Consider the following 21,541-nt stretch of genomic DNA (forward strand, 5'->3'; position numbering starts at 1 on the left):
ACTTCACTGACTACCCACTACTGTTCAGTCTGTTCTGAATACTTTCCATCCCCATTGTCCCACAACCGCACGGTACACTGCAAACTGAAACAACTGCTATTAGGGGTCAAGTAAAAAATTTAAATTAACTTTTTTCTTAAGCAGTGTTCCAGCCCTCATTATATCGGTGACAGTGGTGCAGGGTGGGGACAAATGCCTCTCTCCTTAGTTCATTCTTCAGTAGAGTGAGATTAAGCGTAGTAATTTGAAACCTCTTGTCACTGGTTCTGCAGTGTGATTGACATATTAGTTAAATATAAAGTGCCCCATGTATGAGCTGTGCTGCTCAGAGGAGGATATAATTACGTGGGTAGAGGGCTGCAGCACACAAGTTATAAAACAGTAACTGCGTGTTTGCATAGGTGTGCTGTGAGCCGAGAGGCCCTTGTTCATGCGGAGACTTAGCTGACAGCCTCCTTGGCCTAATTCTATAGGTGCCTCTGTATTTGTTGATATCACAATTCTAATGTAAATGTCATGCATATGCAGAGAGCGGGGGGTATTGCTCTCTACCGCACTGTGAGAAATCAAGGAAGGACACGGGGGGGGTTGGATCTAACAAATGCTAGAATGAAAAAGTAAGAATAAAATTATATAAAAATATAGGTGTTTCTCAGCCTCCTACCCCTACCCTTCTAGATTGTAAGTTCCTACGGGAATAGGGCCCTCAATTCCTCCTGTATGTGTGTAAATTTTGTCCTGTCTCTTACAAGGTTTTTAAATGAATTGTATCCATGGACAGCGCTGCGGAATATGTTGGCACTTCATAAATTAAGTATAATAATAATAATAATAGGTGTATTTATAAAAACATAAACTTAGTGACTATAATACTCATCATCTATGTTAACATAATCCGTGTGCTTAAACCATAAAAATTACCATCACTTTAATAAGATTATCAGAAAGGTTGCTCCTCTCAAATATAACACAAAACCCATTAGGTTGTTTCTGACCAATGTAAATCCAGTTGTCATGGTTCTAAACACAGTTAAAAACATGGAAGGGAAGTTATATTCTGTAACAGAGTTCTTGTGCTTCCCAAATACTATTTTATGGGGCCAACTAATCCCAAAATTAAATAGAAGACTGGCACAAATCATCAATATAAGTCCACCCCATCATTTTAAAAGCAGGAGATACCATTCTTTTATGTATGGCAGGGAGTAGCAGCATATCATGGTTAGACTGCTTTTTTAGCTGAGGAATCTATGAATTACACATATTAGTAAATATACTGAATCACAAATAATTGACTAATAAATAACAGTTGTATTTATTATCATATTCTGTGAAAAATATTTTACTTAGCCTGTAGTACTAAAAGTTTTTACTTCATAAACTAAAGTAACATAGCTGCTTACATTTAAATATTTCCATGGTCTCCAATCCCGTCCCGAAATACCCAATATTAACTGCATATCATATGTACAAAATATTAAAGGGATAATCTAGTCAAAAATAAACTTTCATGATTCAGGTAGGGCATGTAATTTTAAACAACGTTCCAATATATGTTTATCATCAATTTTGCTTTGTTCCCTTTGTATTCTTAGTTGAAAGCTAATCATAGGAAGGCTCATATGCTAATTTCTTAGCCTTTGAAGGCTGCCTCTTATCTGAATGCATTTTGACATTTTTTCCACAACTATAGGGTGTTAGTTCATGTGTGTCATATAGATAACATTGTGCTCACGCCCATATAATTACTTAGGAGTCAGCACTGATTAGCTCAAATGTAAGTCTGTCAAAAGAACAAAAATAAAGGGGCAGTCTGCAGAGGCTTAGATACAAGGTAATCACACAGGTAAAAAGTGTATTAATATAACTGTGTTGTTATGCAAAACTGTGGAATGGGTAATAAAGGGATTATGTATCTTTTTTAAAATTAAAATTTCTGGTGTAGACTGTCCCTTAAAATATTATTCACTCTGATCTGTAAACAGTAACGGCTAGATTACGAGTTTTTGTCGGTAATGGTTTGCGGTGTTAACGAGCATTTTTTCTCACCGCTCACTTAAGACAACGCTGGTATTACAGGATCTTCTAAACCCGGCGTTAGCCGCAAAAAAGTGAGCGTAAAGCAAAATTTAACTCCACATTTCACCTCAATACCAGCGCTGCTTACGTTAGCGGTAAGCAGGTAAAACGTGCTTGTGCAAGATTTCCCATAGGAATCAATGGGGCTGATTCGGCTGAAAAAAACCTAACACCTGCAAAAAAAGCAGCGTTCAGCTCCAAAACGCAGCCCCATTGCTTCCTATGGGGAAAGTAAATTTATGTCTACACCTAACACCCTAATATTAACCCTGAGTCTAAACACCCCTAATCTTACATTTATTAACCCCTAATCTGCCGTCCCCGACATCTACATTATATTATTAACCCCTAATCTGCTGCTCTGGACATCGCCGCCACCTACATTATACTTATGAACCCCTAATCTGCTGCCTCCAACATGGCTGCCACCTACATTATAGTTATTAACCCCTAATCTGCCGCCCCCAATGTCGTTGCAACCTACCTACAATTATTAACCCCTAATCTGCCGCCCACAATGTCGCCACCACTATAATAAAGTTATTAACCCCTAAATCTAACCCTAACACCCCCCTAACTTAAATATAATTTAAAATAATCTAAATAAAATTACTACAATTAAATAAATAATTCCTATTTAAAACTAAATACCTATAAAATAAACCCTAAGCTAGCTACAATATAACTAATAGTTACATTGTATCTAGCTTAGGGTTTATTTTTATTTTACAGGCAAGTTTGTATTTATTTTAACTAAGTACAATAGTTATTAAATAGTTATTAACTATTTAATAACTTCCTAGTTAAAATAAATACAAATATACCTGTAAAATAAAACCTAAACTAAGTTACAATTACACCTAAAACTACAATATAATTAAATTAATTCCCTAAACTAACTACAATTAAATACAATTAAATAAAATTATCTAAATTACGGGGGGAAAAAACTAAATTACAGAAAATAATAAAATAATTACAAGTTTTTTAAACTAATTACACCTAATCTAATCTCCCAACTAAAATAAAAAGCCCCCAAAATAATAAAAATCCCTACCCTATACTAAATTACAAATAGCCCTTTAAAGAGCCTTTTGCGGGCATTGCCCCAAAGTAATCAGCTCTATTACCTGTAAAAAAAATACAATACTCCCCCAACATTACAACCCACCATCCACACATCCAACCCAACTCTAAAACCCACCCAATCCCCCCTTAATAAAACCTAACACTACCCCTTTGAAGATCACCTTGAGATGTCTTCACCCAACCGGGCATCAGCGAATAGGATTTTTTCTACCTTAATTCTGATTGGCTGATAGAATTCTATCAGCCAATCAGAATTCAAGGGACGCCATCTTGGATGACGACTTTTAAATGACCAGTCATTCAGTCGTTGGATCAAGAACGAAGAGGATGCTCCGCGTCGGATGTCTTGAAGATGGACCCGCTCCGGATGGATGAAGATAGAAGATGCCGTCTGGATGAAGACTTCTGGCCGTCTGGAGGACCTCTTCTGCCCGGATAGGATGAAGACTTTGGACCTGCCTGGAGGACCACTTCTGCCCGGTCGGGTGAAGACGTCAGGTAATAGAGCTGATTACTTTGGGACAATGCCTCGCAAAAGGCCCTTTTAAGGGCTATTTGTAATTTAGTGTAGGGTAGGGATTTTTATTATTTGGGGGGCTTTTTTATTTTATTAGGGGGATTAGAATAGGTGTAATTAGTTTAAAACAATTATAATTATTTTATTATTTTCTGTAATTTAGTGTTTGGTTTTTTTCGTAATTTAGATAATTTTATTTAATTGTATTTAATTGTAGTTAGTTTAGGGAATTAATTTATTTATAGTGTAGTGTTAGGTGTAATTGTAAATTAGGTTAGGTTTTATTTTACAGATAAATTTGTATTTATTTTAATTAGGAAGTTATTAAATAGTTAATAACTATTTAATAACTATTGTACCTAGTTAAAATAAATACAAAGTTGCCTGTAAAATAAAAATAAACCCTGAGATAGCTACAACGTAATTATTAGTTATATTGTAGCTATCTTAGGGTTTATTCTATAGGTAAGTATTTAGTTTTAAATAGGAATACTTTATTTAATAATAGTAATTTTACTTAGATTATTTTAAATTATATTTAAGTTAGGGGGTGTTAGGGTTAGGGTTAGACTTAGGTTTAGGGGTTAACAACTTTAATATAGTGGCAGCGACAGACTAGGGGTTAATAAATGTAGGTAGGTGTCGGCGATGTTAGGGACAGCAGATTAGGGGTTAAAAAAATTAAACTAATGTTTGCAAGGCGGGAGTGCAGTGTTTTAGGGGTTAATATATTTATTGAAGTGATGTTGACGTCTGGTCGGCAGATTAGGGGTTAAAAATGTATTTAAGTGTTTGCAATGTGGGGGGGGGGCTCGGTTTAGGGGTTAATAGGTAGTTTATGGGTGTTAGTGTACTTTTTAGCACTTTAGTTAAGAGTTTTATGTTACGGCGTTAGCCCATAAAACTCTTAACTACGGACTATTAAATGCGGTAGGAGTCTTGATAGGAGAGGGTGTACCGCTCACTTTTCTCCAACATTGGTGTGTCCTGTCCATGGCGTCATCCATTACTTGTGGGAATATTCTCTTCCCCAACAGGAAATGGCAAAGAGCACAGCAAAAGCTGTCCATATAGCCCCTCCTCAGGCTCCGCCCCCCCAGTCATTCTCTTTGCCGCTCTGAACAAGTAGCATCTCCACGGAGATGGTGAAGAGTACGTGGTGTTTAGTTGTAGTTTTTTATTCTTCTATCAAAAGTTTGTTATTTTGAAATAGTACTGGTTGTGCTATTTACTCTGAAACAGAAAGAGATGAAGAGTTCTGTTTAAAAGAGGAGTATGATTTTAGCAGCAGTAACTAAAATCAATTGCTGTTCCCACGCAGGACTGTTGAGCCCAAAGAACTTCAGTTGGGGGGAACAGTTTGCAGACTTTTCTGCTCAAGGTATGACTAGCCATTTTTCTAACAAGACTGTGTAATGCTGGAAGGCTGTCATTTTCCCTCATGGGGATCGGTAAGCCATTTTCTTAGACTCAAAAAGAATAAAGGGCTTATTATGGGCTATTAACTGGTGGACACTCTTAAGGGCTAAATCGATTGCTTATTTAAGTATTATTTACAGTTTGAAGTGGATTTCACACTTTTTATTATTTGGGGAACGTTTTTAATGCCAGGCACTAGTTAAGACACCTTCCCAGTCAGGAAGGGCCTTTCTCTGTAGTAGGCAGAGCCTCATTTTCGCGCCATTATTGCGCAGTTTCTTTTTAGTGCAGTGCATGCAGCTGCATGTGAGAGGGTCTGGTATCCACTGAAAACATTCCTGGGATAGGTGAAGTCACAACAAACGCTGTGGCTGGGACTGTAGTGGGGTTAAAATTGCAAACGGCTCTGTTTTCCGCATTTTAAGGGTTAAAAGCTTGAAAATTGGGGTGCAATACTTTGAATGCATTAAGACACTGTGGTGAAAATTATGGTTAAAAATTATTGGTAAATATTGGATAATTCCTTCATAGTTTTTAACATATTCAGTAATAAAGTGTGCTCTGTTTAACATTTAAAGAGACAGTAACGGTTTTGTTTAAAAAACGGTTTTTGTGCTTTATTAACCAGTTTAAGCCTGTCTAACATGTCTGTACCTTCAGATAGATCATGTTCTGTATGTATGGAGGCCAAGGTGGTTCCCCCTTCAAATGTATGTGATAATTGTGCCATGGCGTCCAAACAAAGTAAGGACAGTACTGTCACATTTAGTAAGATTGCCCAGGATGATTCCTCAGATGAAGGAAGTAGGGATAGTTCTGCATCCTCTCCTTCTGTGTCTATACCAGTTATGCCCGTGCAGGCGACCCCTAGTACTTCTAGCGCGCCAATGCTTGTTACTATGCAACAATTGACGGCAGTAATGGATAACTCCATAGCTAATATTTTATCCAAAATGCCAGGATTTCAGAGAAAGCGCGATTGCTCAGTTTTAAACACTGTAGAGCAGGAGGGCGCTGATGATAATTTATCTGTCATACCCTCACACCAGTCTGAAGTGGCAGTGAGGGAGGGTTTGTCAGATGGAGAAATTTCTGATACAGGAAGAATTTCTCAGCAGGCAGAACCTGATGTTGTGACATTTAAATTTAAATTAGAGCATCTCCGCGCATTACTTAAGGAGGTGCTATCTACTGTGGATGATTGTGACAATTTGGTCATCCCAGAAAAATTGTGCAAGATGGACAAATTCCTAGAAGTCCCGGTGCACCCTGATGCCTTTCCGATACCTAAAAGGGTGGTGGACATAGTGAATAAGGAGTGGGAGAAGCCAGGCATACCTTTTGTCCCTCCTCCTATATTTAAGAAATTGTTCCCCATGGTCGACCCCAGGAAGGACACATGGCAAACAGTCCCTAAGGTCGAGGGGGCGGTTTCTACACTAGCCAACCGCACGACTATTCCCATTGAGGACAATTGTGCTTTCAAAGATCCTATGGATAAAAAATTGGAGGGTTTGCTTAAAAAGATTTTTGTACAGCAAGGTTACCTCCTTCAACCAATTTCGTGCATTATTCCTGTCACTACAGCGGCGTGTTTCTGGTTCGAGGAACTGGAAAAGTCGCTCAGTAAGGAGACTCCATATGAGGAGGTCATGGACAGAATTCACGCACTTAAGTTAGCTAATTCCTTTATTTTAGATGCCGCTTTTCAGTTAGCGAGATTAGCGGCGAAAAATTCAGGGTTTGCAGTTGTGGCGTGCAGAGCGCTCTGGCTAAAGTCTTGGTCGGCGGATGTATCTTCCAAGACAAAATTGCTTAATATCCCTTTCAAAGGTAAGACCCTTTTTGGGCCGGAATTGAAAGAAATTATTTCAGACATCACTGGGGGAAAGGGCCATGCCCTCCCACAAGATAGGCCTTTCAAGGCTAAGAATAAGTCCAATTTTCGTTCCTTTCGCAATTTAAGGAACGGTCCGGCTTCCAACTCTGCAGCCTCTAGACAAGAGGGTAACGCTTCCCAGACTAAACCAGCTTGGAAACCAATGCAAAGCTGGAACAAGGGTAAACAGGCCAAGAAGCCTGCTGCTGCTACCAAGATAGCATGAAGGGGTAACCCCCGATCCGGGACCGGATCTAGTAGGGGGCAGACTCTGTCTCTTTGCTCAGGCTTGGGCAAGAGATGTTCAGGATTCCTGGGCACTAGAAATAGTCTCTCAGGGTTATCTTCTAGAATTCAAGGAACTACCCCCAAGGGGAAGGTTCCACATGTCTCACTTATCTTCAAACCAAATAAAGAGACAGGCATTCTTACATTGTGTAGAAGACCTGTTAAAGATGGGAGTGATACACCCAGTTCCAGCTGTGGAACAAGGTCAGGGGTTTTACTCAAACCTGTTTGTAGTTCCCAAAAAAGAGGGAACTTTCAGACCAATTCTGGATTTAAAAATTCTAAACAAATTTCTCAGAGTTCCATCGTTCAAAATGGAAACCATTCGAACAATTTTACCTACAATCCAGGAGGGTCAATATATGACTAGCGTGGATTTAAAGGATGTGTATCTACATATTCCTATCCACAAAGATCATCATCAGTTCCTAAGGTTCCCCTTTCTGGACAAACATTATCAGTTCATGGCTCTCCCATTCGGACTAGCCACTGCTCCCAGAATTTTCACAAAGGTGCTTGGGTCCCTTCTGGCGGTTCTAAGACCAAGGGGCATTGCAGTGGCACCTTATCTGGACGACATTCTAATTCAAGCGTCGTCTCTTTCCAAGGCAAAGGCTCATACAGACATTGTTCTAGCCTTTCTCAGATCTCACGGGTGGAAGGTGAATGTAGAAAAGAGTTCCCTGTCTCCGTCAACAAGAGTTCCCTTTTTGGGAACAATAATAGATTCTTTAGAAATGAAGATCTTCCTGACTGAAGTTAGAAAGTCAAAGCTTCTAAACGCTTGTCAAGTTTTTCACTCTGTTCTGCAGCCTTCCATAGCTCAGTGCATGGAAGTAGTAGGGTTGATGGTTGAAGCAATGGACATAGTTCCTTTTGCTCGAATTCATCTAAGACCATTACAACTGTGCATGCTCAATCAGTGGAATGGGGACTATGCAGACTTGTCTCCAAAGATTCAAGTAGACCAGATGACCAGAGACTCACTCCGTTGGTGGTTGTCCCAGGATCACCTGTCTCAGGGAATGAGTTTCCGCAGACCAGAGTGGGTCATTGTCACGACCGACGCCAGTCTATTAGGCTGGGGCGCGGTCTGGGATTCCCTGAAAGCTCAGGGTCTATGGTCTCAGGAAGAGTCTCTTCTCTCGATAAACATCCTGGAACTGAGAGCGATATTCAATGCTCTCCGGGCTTGGCCTCAACTAGCGAAGGCCGGATTCATAAGATTCCAGTCAGACAACATGACGACTGTAGCTTACATCAACCATCAGGGGGGAACAAGGAGTTCCTTGGCGATGAGAGAGGTTTCCAAAATCATCAAATGGGCGGAGGATCACTCCTGCCACCTATCTGCAATTCACATCCCAGGAGTAGACAACTGGGAGGCGGATTATCTGAGTCGTCAGACTTTCCATCCGGGGGAGTGGGAACTCCACCCGGAGGTTTTTGCCCAGTTGACTCAATTATGGGGCATTCCAGACATGGATCTGATGGCGTCTCGTCAGAACTTCAAGGTTCCTTGCTACGGGTCCAGATCCAGGGATCCCAAGGCGACTCTAGTGGATGCATTAGTGGCACCTTGGTCGTTCAACCTAGCTTATGCGTTTCCACCGTTCCCTCTCCTTCCCAGGCTTGTAGCCAGGATCAAACAGGAGAAGGCCTCGGTGATTCTGATAGCTCCTGTGTGGCCACGCAGGACTTAGTATGCAGACCTAGTGAATATGTCATCGGCTCCACCATGGAAGCTACCTTTGAGACAGGATCTTCTAGTTCAAGGTCCATTCGAACATCCAAACCTAGTTTCTCTGCAGCTGACTGCTTGGAAATTGAACGTTTGATTTTATCCAAGCATGGGTTTTCAGATTCAGTGATAGATACTCTGGTCCAAGCCAGAAAACCAGTGACTAGAAAGATTTACCATAAAATATGGAAAAAATATATCTGTTGGTGTGAATCCCAAGGGATTCTCCTGGAGTAAGATTAAAATTCCTAAGATCCTCTCCTTTCTCCAAGAGGGTTTGGATAAGGGATTGTCAGCGAGTTCTCTAAAAGGACAGATTTCTGCTTTATCTGTCTTGTTACACAAACGACTGGCAGCTGTGCCAGATGTACAAGCTTTTGTACAGGCTTTGATCAGAATCAAGCCTGTTTACAGACCCTTGACTCCTCCTTGGAGTCTAAATTTAGTTCTTTCAGTTCTTCAAGGGGTTCCGTTTGAACCCTTACATTCCATAGATATCAAGTTACTATCTTGGAAAGTTCTGTTTTTGGTTGCTATTTCTTCTGCAAGAAGAGTTTCTGAATTATCTGCTTTGCAGTGTAATCCACCCTATCTGGTGTTACATTCAGATAAGGTCGTTTTGCGTACTAAGCCTGGTTTTCTTCCGAAGGTTGTTTCCAACAGGAATATTAACCAGGAAATAGTTGTTCCTTCTCTGTGTCCGAATCCAGTTTCAAAGAAGGAACGTTTGTTTCGCAATTTAGATGTAGTTCGTGCTTTAAAGTTCTATTTAGAAGCAACTAAGGATTTTAGACAAACCTCATCTTTGTTTGTCGTTTACTCTGGTAAGAGGAGAGGACAAAAAGCTACGGCTACCTCTCTTTCTTTCTGGCTGAAAAGCATTATCCGATTGGCTTATGAGACTGCCGGACGGCAGCCTCCTGAACGAGTCACAGCTCACTCCACTAGAGCTGTGGCTTCCACATGGGCCTTCAAGAACGAGGCTTCTGTTGATCAGATATGTAAGGCAGCGACTTGGTCTTCTCTGCACACTTTTGCCAAATTTTACAAATTTGATACTTTTGCTTCTTCGGAGGCTGTTTTTGGGAGAAAGGTTTTGCAAGCCGTGGTGCCTTCCGTTTAGGTAACCTGATTTGCTCCCTCCCTTCATCCGTGTCCTAAAGCTTTGGTATTGGTTCCCACAAGTAATGGATGACGCCGTGGACCGGACACACCAATGTTGGAGAAAACAGAATTTATGCTTACCTGATAAATTACTTTCTCCAACGGTGTGTCCGGTCCACGGCCCGCCCTGGTTTTTTAATCAGGTTTGAAAAATTTCTTTCTCTATACACTACAGTCACCACGGCACCCTATAGTTTCTCCTTTTTTCTCCTAACCGTCGGTCGAATGACTGGGGGGCGGAGCCTGAGGAGGGGCTATATGGACAGCTTTTGCTGTGCTCTTTGCCATTTCCTGTTGGGGAAGAGAATATTCCCACAAGTAATGGATGACGCCGTGGACCGGACACACCGTTGGAGAAAGTAATTTATCAGGTAAGCATAAATTCTGTTTTTCCAAGACTCGTAATACCGGTGTTAGGAAAATCCCAAAGAAAAGATAGGATACGCAATTTACGTAAGGGGATTTGCGGTATGCTCGAGTCGTGGAAAAAAAGTGAGCGGTACACCTGTACCTGCCAGACTCGTAATACCAGCGGGCGTTAAAAAGCAGCGTTGGGACCTCTCAACGCTGCTTTTTAAGGCTAACACAAGACTCGTAATCTAGGCGTAAGAGATTTATGGCCTCCTGTTCACCAATTTCATATATATTTTTGTATTCTATATTTTAATTATTGTGAAGTGAAAGAGAGGTGAGGGATCTTCTTGGCGATGTGCCATTGCAGATTTGTGAGCGGGGCCACAAAGGGAGGGGCAGGGCCAAGGGAATGTTCACAGCTATGATAAGCCCGCAACTTTAAGAGATTCCACTAATAATTGCCATTGCCATATAGCTACTTATGAAATAACAAAGATTTAAACTATATATGTCATCTTTATAAACAGTCACTATAGCCACCCATTATGCAGGGGTTTTAGCCCCCTAGGAAACGAATGTGTGTCCAGCTCAGGAGTGGAAGTGTATTGCCTCTTCTGAGCAGACTTACACTTTTCTAAAGGCACGTAGGAGTGCATTAGTAAAATTTTCTAATGATACTATCATCTGTTACACAACGGTCCTCTGAAAAATTAAATATAATAAAATAATGCTTTTGCCTTTGCATAACTGTAATAGGTAACACATTGTGTCATTCAGCTCAGGTTCTTACTCTTAACCCCTTAATGACCACAGCACTTTTCCATTTTCTGTCCGTTTGGGACCAAGGCTATTTGTACATTTTTGCGATATTTGTGTTTAGCTGTAATTTTCCTCTTACTCATTTACTGTACCCACACATATTATATACCGTTTTTCTTGCCATTAAATGGACTTTCTAAAGATATCATTATTTTCATCATATCTTATAATTTACTATAATTTTTTTTATAAAATATGAGGAAAAAATGGAAAAAAAAAAACACTTTTTCTAACTTTGTCCCCCAAAATCTGTTACACATCTAGAACCACCAAAAAACACCCATGCTAAATAGTTTTAAATTTTGTGTTTAGAAATACCCAATGTTTACATGTTCTTTGCTTTTTTTTACAAGTTATAGGGCAATAAATACAACCACTTTTTTTCAAACCACTTTTTTTCAAAATTAGCGATAGTTACATTGGGACACTGATATCTTTCCGTAATCCCTGAATATCCCTTGACATGTATATATATATATTTTTAAAAGACATCCCAAAGTATTGATCTAGGCTTATTTTGGTATATTTCATGCCACCATTTCACAGCCAAATGCGATCAAATAAAAAAAAAATTGTTCACTTTTTCACAAATTTTTTCACAAACTTTAGGTTTCTCACTGAAATTATTTCCAAACAACTTGTGCAATTATGGCATAAATGGTTGTAAATGCTTTTCTGGGATCCCCTTTGTTCAGAAATATCAGACATATATGGCTTTGGCGTTGCTTTTTGGTAATTAGAAGGCCGCTAAATGCCGCTGCTCACCACACATGTACAGTGTAGTGGTTCCCACCCGCTCTTGCCCCGTGCACGTGCGCACTTCTTTGCGCGCCCCCGGTGGCCCCGCCCCTGATCCCACCCCCTCTCATTACTGGACTTCACTGATGGCCTCCCACGTTGGCTCCCACCCACCAACGATCTCGGCCATCGATGTCCGATGCAGAGAGGGCCACAGAGTGGCTATCTCTGCATTGGATAGCCAAGTAGTGTTATTGCAGGATTCCTCGATATCGAGGCACCACTGCAATAACATGAAAGCGGCTGGAAACGATCAGGATAGCTTCCACCGCTTTCAAAGGCCGACGACGTACAGGGTATGTCCTCGGTCGTTAACTGTATTTTTTTGGAGGACGTACCCCATACATCGTCGGTCGTTAAGGGGTTAAAGGGATATCAAACCCAAGATTTTTCTTTCATGATTCAGATAGAGCGGGCAATTTTAAACAACTTTCAAATTTACTTCAATTAAAAAAATGTTTTTTTTTAAATGTGTATTACTAGAACATACATGCAAATACTATACCTAAAATAAATATTATACAAATATACCTTTAAATATTTGTCGTATTTCAAAATGTACAAAAATTAGAAAAGCTCCAATGTATAAGTTTGTTTTGGGTGCATTAGTTCATTTCTATCTATCATCTGTATATAAAGTTTTATGACTGCTTTGTATTTAAATCTGACTTCTTAAACCTATATTTTTTCTAATGAGATACATCCTGTCTTAAAGAGGAGATAAAAGCAGAAGCAATTAAAACTGTACAGACATAATAATACTGTGTACATATAAAGAGTAGTATTGAGGTTCCCAACTCTTAAACATATAAATAAAAATGTTTATCTCTGGAACATATAAGCTCAAACTAGCAGATATTGTATGGTAAATTATTATACTGAGCTTTCTAAATTACTTTTATGCACAGTTCAGTTCTGTGGAATTTGTTAGCCCATTATAGCTTAAAAAAATAGTAATAATTAATTTGCACTGAAAGCCACTAACTTTTTGTGCAAGGAAAACAGACTAGGGTACATAATAATAATAATAATAATAATAATAATAATAATAATAATAATAATAATAATAATAATAATAAACAGTATATTTTAATGTGTATAGGCCAGGGAGGCCAGAGTTTAGTTATTCAGGTTTGTTAGTGAGATATATTTGTCTATATAGTGCTAGCTGAAGTCTTGAATTCTGGTAGAGCATAATGATATACTTGTTGTACAAACACTTTTGTGTGATGTCACTGATGAGTGTGGGAATCTAGGGGCATCACGTAGTAGTTTGGGGATTTAACAGTCAGATAGTAATCCAAACTTTTTTTAGCACAGCTATTATAAAAAATATTATTTGTATTAGGTAATTCGCAGAGCTTTGCAATAAAAAAAAGAAAACTCACATATTTATAAACTGAATAGTATAAAGTGACACTGTGCAGGAGAGCCAAGCATGTGTACTAAAAAGTGAGAATTGCTGTAAATTCTAAAGTGAAAGGAAAAGAAGAAGAAAAAAAGAATGATGGAAATCTAGTGACAGAGCAAGAGAAAGAAGAGTGAGATGAAGGGAGTGCAGCGCCATTCCTGGAAGAGCCCCTGACTCCTCCTTTCCAGCAGATTGAAGCAGTGGAACTGCTCAGGCGAAGCTGCCACTTTAGCAGCAGACAGCTTGAGTTCAGCAGCTGGCTTCTCTCACGCTCCCGTCTCTCTATACATCTACAGTACAGAATAAATCTGCACACTGCTCCTCCCTGACATCGCTTTCTCCCACACCCCCCTCTTTGCGGGTCTTACACTGAGAGGGGGTGATTCGTCACTGGTATGATTTGGACCAGGCTTTGCATCGCCATGCCTGGGGAGCAATGAGAGGGGGCAACCCACGCCACGGCTGTGCTTGCCAAAACCTCTTCCGAAAGGTCCTGTCTCAGTGCAGCTGCTGCTACGCCCGGGTGAGAGGTTAGTGGAAGCTCTGATATTCCCATATCTTTTGCAGCGCTGTTTGTGGATTTGTAATTGTGGCAATGATTATCCATGAGGATATGTTACACAAATGAACCCTAAATTACACTGGGACTTCCTGTGCTATAAAGTTTTGGCTGCTACCTACAATGTGTGAGTTTAACGCCACCTTGGTTCTTCATGCTGATGTATTGCTACCCAGTCTGTAAAGATGCTCACTAGCAGCATTTTTACTGTGTGCCCGTCTTGCATTCCTTTACCGTGCTGGATATTTATGTGTGGTACAGAGAGAGAATATAGTGAGTGATCTATACTGAAGTCTGCTACTGTGTAATTATTGGCACATGTTAAAGTTAGCCCTGGTAGCTCAAGTGATGTGATGAGACTGTAGGTGTGGGTACCACGGTATTCCTCATGGGTATGAAACTCCTCACAAACATTGTCAGATGCTTGCTGACAGTCTAGAATATTTTGCCTATGTGACAAATTATTAATGTTTTATTGAATAGCAGAACATGATCATGTAGCTTGTAAAGACTTCCCTGCTGATAGAAGCTACAATATTAAGACAGTAAAACATATAATGTATCTAGTAAATGCTGAGCAATTGCCTAGCACTTCCTGCTCATTCAGTCCTTATTGCCTTTATGTCTGCCTGTAGTCTATATCTTATCTCTCATCTGTCTCTTGTGTGTACCTGTGACCAATAGTATTATCTCTATCTGCCTTTCTAACACTTAAATAAAGTTATCAGATTCAGACCCTTTAACTCAGCCATGACTAACAAATCACTAGCAGAAATCCATGCCTTCCTGTCTCTTGCACCTTATTCAGTCACATATCCCCCTTCATATATGATGACTTAGCACAAATCACACCTATCAGCCTTGTATATATATTATTTTCATCTCTTTCTGTGCTTATTTACCACCTGCACTATTTACCTGGCCATGTTTGTGCTGTTTCACTCTGGGACCAGCACAACCACACTTGGTGTGCTCCAGTCCTGACATCTATCTATAGGTCACTGTGCCTCTGATGTCTGTCTACCTACTGAGTTCTAATAAATGACTTCTTGCCCCCCATAAGGAGATAATATCCTTCTGCTGACGTTCACCTCACTCACTTGTTTATGTCCTAGCAGTTATTGCTGGCACACACCCTCATACTACATAACCCCAGATTACATTTGGCTAATCTTCTTTTAATATCTATGTATTTAACCACATTAAAATGATCAAATTTCTATTATTTTAATAACTACAGGGGTAATCTTACATATAGCAAAGCAGTAACTATATAGCTAGCAATTTATAGGATTCAGCAATCAAGTTAATGGCTTTTAAAGTATTGACTACCTTTATTTACTGAAAGGAAAACATTCTGATGTATATATGGTTGTTATTCTTTAGAAAATATTAATCAGATAGTGCTAATAGTGTTTCTCTGATGAAGGCCCTATATTTATAATGTTTTTTTCTTCTCATTTTAAAACAACATATAAGTATATTTTTATATGTTCTTACTGTATATATCTGTTATTAAGCATTATGTCGCAAAAGATCTGTATAGCATTTAAAACTGTTATTTTCCTAATTTTACTTGGAAAGATTTTACAAATAAAAAACAGTTCAGGGATTCACCTCTTTAAAACCCTGTTTGATTTTGGACAGTTATGGTAAGATATAAATGAGCTCCTGAATGGATATTAACAATCATTGTGTAGCATGTAACTGGGTCAGGGAAACTTATTTTAGTATATAAAAATGTACTCCAGTCTCTTAGGAAAATGTAACAAAAAATTTTTAGGCACATGGTTTCTAGCTAAAGCTGGTAAAATGTATTGGTACTGAATGCAGCAGTGTGTTTGTTTCTTATAGGGAATTCTAGTGTTCAAATAAAATAAGATATGTGGTTAGAACATCAGAAATATTCATTTAAGTTATGGTGGAGATAAAAGCTTGAGATTAAAATCCTCCATTTCATAAAAGTAAGAGCCTCAAATGATCATATAGACAATTAGCACATCTAGGCAAGTAGCCCAACTTGCTTTTCCCCAGAAGTCTTTTATATATTGTTACCAATGCACCAGAGAACTTTGGGTAAGATATGTTACTTAGATATACAAAAGCTGATGCTTTTTGCTCCCAGTAATGTGTTGAACCTCAGTGATTCCCTTATGGGGTAGGTGCTGCATAATTCTATGGCTGTTATAGCATTAGAAAATACTGTTTCATTTCATTCTTTAAAAGAGTAAAAGTTGCACTCCTGGACCATCTATATTCTGCTGGATTTGATTGGAGGATACACATGTATGTTTGCTACTGATTGGCTCACTAGCAGTATCTTCACCTGTAGTGGTACAGGAGTGTAAGGTTGGATATGTTGTTAATCTTTTTACAGAGATTAAACACATAGTATTAGAAATAAAATGCTCTGCCATAATAGAACAGTTTATTTTACATCAGGATATTACTTTAATTAAGTATTTTATGGGGTAATTGTATTTTGAGTTGAATGAAACTGACTGATTAGTCTTGTGTGAAACCATAGAGGCATACTGCTATTATTTAGTTATGTTAGACCACCAGGCTGGAGGAAATTATTAATATTAGTTTCTGGACATTGTTTCCTTCCATTCCACTCTTCTAAAGGCTCAGTTGTATATGTGCTTGACATAGCAACATTACAGCCAGCTTTAAGTAAAACACCTTCTGAACATGTATTGTATGGATTATAGTCACCAAATATTTAGGGAAATTATGTTTTTTCATATTTATATCTAAAATAGTATATATATTTTTTAAATCTTATGTTGAGTAAAACAATTATTTGTGTAATTATCTGGAGGCTTGTCTCTATCTACCAATAAAGCAGTGGAAGTGTTTTTTAGTGATCAGTTGATTCATGATGAGTATAAGTTTTACACAACTGTGCATCATCTGCTAGTTTTAAAATATATTAAAACATTTGTAGGATAGAATAATATCGCAATGGTTAGTTGTTGCCATAAAGTGTACATGGAACTCTTTGGGCTGAATTATCAAAAGCTCGCCGGCATAGAGAGAAATCACACAAAATCTTTTGAATTTTTTTTAGACCTTATATTGTAATACAGGAATTTCTCCTTCACACTCAGAGCCCTCCATAGTGAGATAAACCTCTCTCAATTCAAAATTTGGATTTCCAAAATTCTTTGAGGGACCTCTCTATACTGACAAGATTTATTAGATAATATAGCCTGAGAGGAGAGTTTTAGATAATCGGGCCCTATGTGTTTAACCCAGCTGGTACCAAGCACAAAACCGCTGGAGAGCCCATCACCAGCGGCAGTTACATATCCCTGCCTATCATCGCCCATGTTCAGTTTAGGAGCTGCAGCAGGACTTTAACTTTGTGTTTAACCTCTTTTCAAAGTTAAATATTTTGGGCCTTATTTTCAAAAATTTGCCATCATGTAGAGAAATAATCATCTTATTTTCTAAGCTCTATATTGTAAAGTGTCTCTATAGTTTATTAGTAAACTTTAGAGAGTCAGAAACCTAGAATTCATTCAACATACTCTAATTAGTTTTTTTGCACTTCAATGTCCCTTTAATATAATTAGAAACTTACATTTTACTCTTTGCATTTTATACATAACCTTAGCACAGGATACATTGGTGAACTTCAGGACACATATGATATTCAGCTAATAAAATAAAATCATTTGAGTACAACAGCAATTCTGTTCAAACAGAATATTTACTTCCTGCAGATGATCATAGATGGTTTTGTAACTGCATGAGGTTTTAAAATAAAGTTGGAAAGTCTTTGTTGATGTCTGACTGAGAAATGGATGAGTTCTAGGTAAATGTTTCAGTAGAAAACCAGCACGTTCCTGGGGCATTGCAGTGCGTTGGAATTATTGGCCATTCATATAGTTAGAGGCAGAGAATATGGAGTAACCGCTCTAGCAGAGAGAGTTCACATGTTTATCCATTTCTCTGTCATTCCCATTTTTTGATTCCCTCTTTTTCCATTGTCGTTCACTCTCTTTCACCCCCTCCTTCTTCCTCTCCAGTGCTGCTTGGAAGCTCTTTTGTAATGCACAGTGTCTGGGATATTTAGGGAGATCCTGTAAACAGATATGGTTCTGTTTATTTACAAGGGTAAAAAGGAGTATCTAATATTCAAGGTCCCAGTGCTATAGACTTGGGATAAATAGGTTTTAAAGTAGCTGCCTTGCATTTGTAAGTATGTTATTTAATCACAGACTCCTTTGGGGCACATGTATACTGCAACATAGAAATGTTTTAATTCAAACTTTCCCATTAAAAGCCTTTCAGTGTTGGAGGGCAGCCATTTGCACATTCAAGGGTGATCTTCAAAAATAGCTATAAAAGGCCTGATCCTGTCATATGTTTTAACAAATGTGATGTGTTGTGGTTGTTCTGTTTAGCAGTGCATAGCAAATAATGGTTGAAATCTAAGGGTATTCACAAATGCATTTGTCCCAACTTAGCTGTGTATAGTAAGCAGCTATGTAACTAACAATTTATTACAAAGGAGACTGATAGTGCTAACATGTTGGAATGTGCCAAACAATGGGGTAGATTCTTTTCCAGTTGAAGAACTTATCAGGTTTGTTACCTATTAAGACGTTTTGTAAATATGTTCTGAGATAAATTTCAGCTGGAAAATCAGGGTAAAGCCATTCTAAGTGACACTTCACTGTGAGATGCCAACAAATACTTTATTTTACTTTGAAAAATGCAATTTAGGAATAAAATAATCCCTCATTCCAATATATAATTAAATAGGCTGTGGTAAGTAAAAACCGTTACAGAAAAAAAATTCCGCTATAAATAAGGGAGAGTAAAATGAATTACATAAATAACATGGCGGGAGACTTGTTTTCGTTCAGAATCTTTAGCATGTGGAGTTTTCATTTTAAATTTATAATTCATGTTTAAGCACTTCAATTATAGATAAACATTTGGATACTAGCATTTAAAGGGACATTGTACACTAGATTTTTTTTTGCATAAATGTTTTGTAGATGATTCATTTATATAGCCCATCTGGTAATATTTTTGTAACAAGTTTTGCTTTTTTTTTAAGAACATTGTGCTGATTTTCAGATTCCTAACCAAGCCCCACAATGCCAGATGTATACACATGTTTACAGACTTTACAATACTTTTGTTTACAATACCTGTTTATGTTATCAGTATTTTCATATGCAGGGAGAGGGGGAGTGTCTGCTGTTCTCTTTTTCCCAGCCCCTTTCAGAGGGTGTCCCAGACTAAACTGATTAACAGTGCTAAACTGGGAGCTTCTCAGTAAGTTTTTAAAAGGTTTTATACTGGATGTTTAGATCAGTATCTCTGCATATTCTTCTTTATAGCAGTGTCTATTACATGCAGTTATATGAAAATTGGCATATACTGTCCCTTTAATTTGTGTACAAGTTTTAAAGTTGAAATGGCCGGTTTGAATTTTAATATTAACTTTTTATTAAACAAATATATTACATTCATTACTAATATTTGAACTGAACATATGCAAGAACATTAAAACTGGAACAATAAACTAGAAACAAACACAAAATGCCACTCAAAATAACTATAAAGTTAATATTTTAAAAATCAAAATCAGTGCACTTCTGCCTCTGAGCTCAGCATTGCTGATGATTTTCAGCTACACACGTATGCTGGGCCTGATTGGCTCACTGTCCCTAGCTCAAAAGCAGACTGACAGCTTTGTGGAAGTTAAACACATAGGGCCAGAATACATATATATGTATTTATGTGTTTATACAGTATGTGTGTGTAAATATATATATATATATATATATATATATATGTGTGTGTGTGTATATATATATATATATATATATATATATATATATATATATATATATATATATATATATATATATACACACATACCCATCTTCAGACATGTATACGTATTTGCCTTCTTTTTTCCCCAAAAACTGAGACCTTATATATTTGAGCCCATATAACTTTTTTGTGCAATATTTTTTTGAATAATTTTTATTAGATGGTGTTATTATGAGTGTAACTGTACTTTGTACTGTATTTTTAATGTGTTTTGTGACAATTGCACTCAAGAGATCATGTTTACTTACAACTTGTAATATGAGCGAAAAACCCGATGCCCGCAAACACCCACAATAAACCGCTTTTCGCTTCCGTGCAATTGTTAGAGCGCCACTTGTAATTTAGCCCATAATTAGAGACAAGCAAGTAGTACAATAATAAATTACTATAGCACTATAAAGTTTGCAATATGTTGTCCCTTTAATTACTATTTTTTGTTTTAATGAAGTTTTAATGAAGTCTGCAGGCTCCAACTATTTTAGAGTATAGTACAAATAACGTCATTGCATTGATACTTATGTCTGCTTTCAATTGTGTTGGAAATATTATTGCTCTTTGTTGTAATATAAAGTCATTTGCTCTTTTGAAACCCTATAAATGTGACAGCTCAGCTATAAAGATCTTTTTAAAATAATACTGTGTATATATTTTTCTAAATGGTTTGAGAAATATTGAAACTTTACAGGGATTTTGTCTATTTTGATTGTGATAAAGGATATAATTTTAAATTATTTACAATTTACTTCTATTATTAAATTTGCTTCATTCGCTTGGTATCTTTTGTTGAACGAGCAGCAATGGGGAGCTAGCTGAATGCATTGAGTGAGCCAATGACAGCAGTCATAAATGCACACAGCAGACAGCTACAAGTAGTGCATTGCTGCTACCTAGCCTACCTAGGTATGCTTTTCAACATAATATACCAAGAGAACAAAGCAAATTAGACAATAGATGTAAATTGCAAAGTTGTTTAAAATTGCAAGCTTTATGTGAATCATGAAGAAAAAAAATATTGACTTTTCTGTCCCTTTAATTAAGGGTACACATAGGCTGGTATATTTCTAATTGTCCAGCTATGCTAATCTTTACAACTAGACTGGAACTGTTTCTGTTTGTACTGTGCCTAAGGCCACCACTTCATACAACTGAAACTGATGTTTCACTTTCTACTGTTTGTTTGTAATTATGAGGCTTTGGACCTCTTCATTAGGAGCGTTTTCTGTTATTCTCATGGGATGAAAATACCACTTTAAATAGCATTGTGTGAGCTGGTAACGAAAGTCTGACTGCTCTATTGTCTGCTTTGCTTGGTTATTTTAGTTTAGAAGTTACAATAGCATTTAAAAGATGAATGCATTATCCATCTTGTTAGACTATAAAGTACCATAGATTGTGCTGGCCTGTTTTTTCTCTAATGCAGAAATAAATATCTATGACCCAGGAAATAAAGGGGAGTTAAAGGGACATTTAAAGGGACACAAAACACTTTCTAATTACACACGTTTGCTGCAGTCTGCAAATAATTTAACATACCATATGTTTGTGAACTATTTTGAACGTCT

At 37.8% G+C, this 21,541-nt stretch overlaps 1 protein-coding gene across 2 annotated transcripts in view; it reads left to right on the plus strand.

The window, feature by feature from the left end:
* ARHGEF25 (Rho guanine nucleotide exchange factor 25) overlaps positions 1-21,541 on the plus strand; it is an 825,360-nt gene that overhangs the window by 354,609 nt on the left and 449,210 nt on the right. The window contains exon 1 of one of the 2 annotated variants that reach the window (XM_053708201.1): positions 13,806-14,088. The exons of the other annotated variant lie outside the window; for it this stretch is intronic. Coding sequence (XP_053564176.1) covers positions 13,995-14,088 — 94 coding nt within the window. The 5' untranslated portion in view covers positions 13,806-13,994. Of the gene's footprint in view, positions 1-13,805; positions 14,089-21,541 lie in introns of those variants that run through there. 2 annotated transcript variants of the gene reach the window in all.

This window comes from Bombina bombina, chromosome 3, assembly GCF_027579735.1.
Source record: "Bombina bombina isolate aBomBom1 chromosome 3, aBomBom1.pri, whole genome shotgun sequence".
NCBI lineage: Eukaryota > Metazoa > Chordata > Amphibia > Anura > Bombinatoridae > Bombina > Bombina bombina.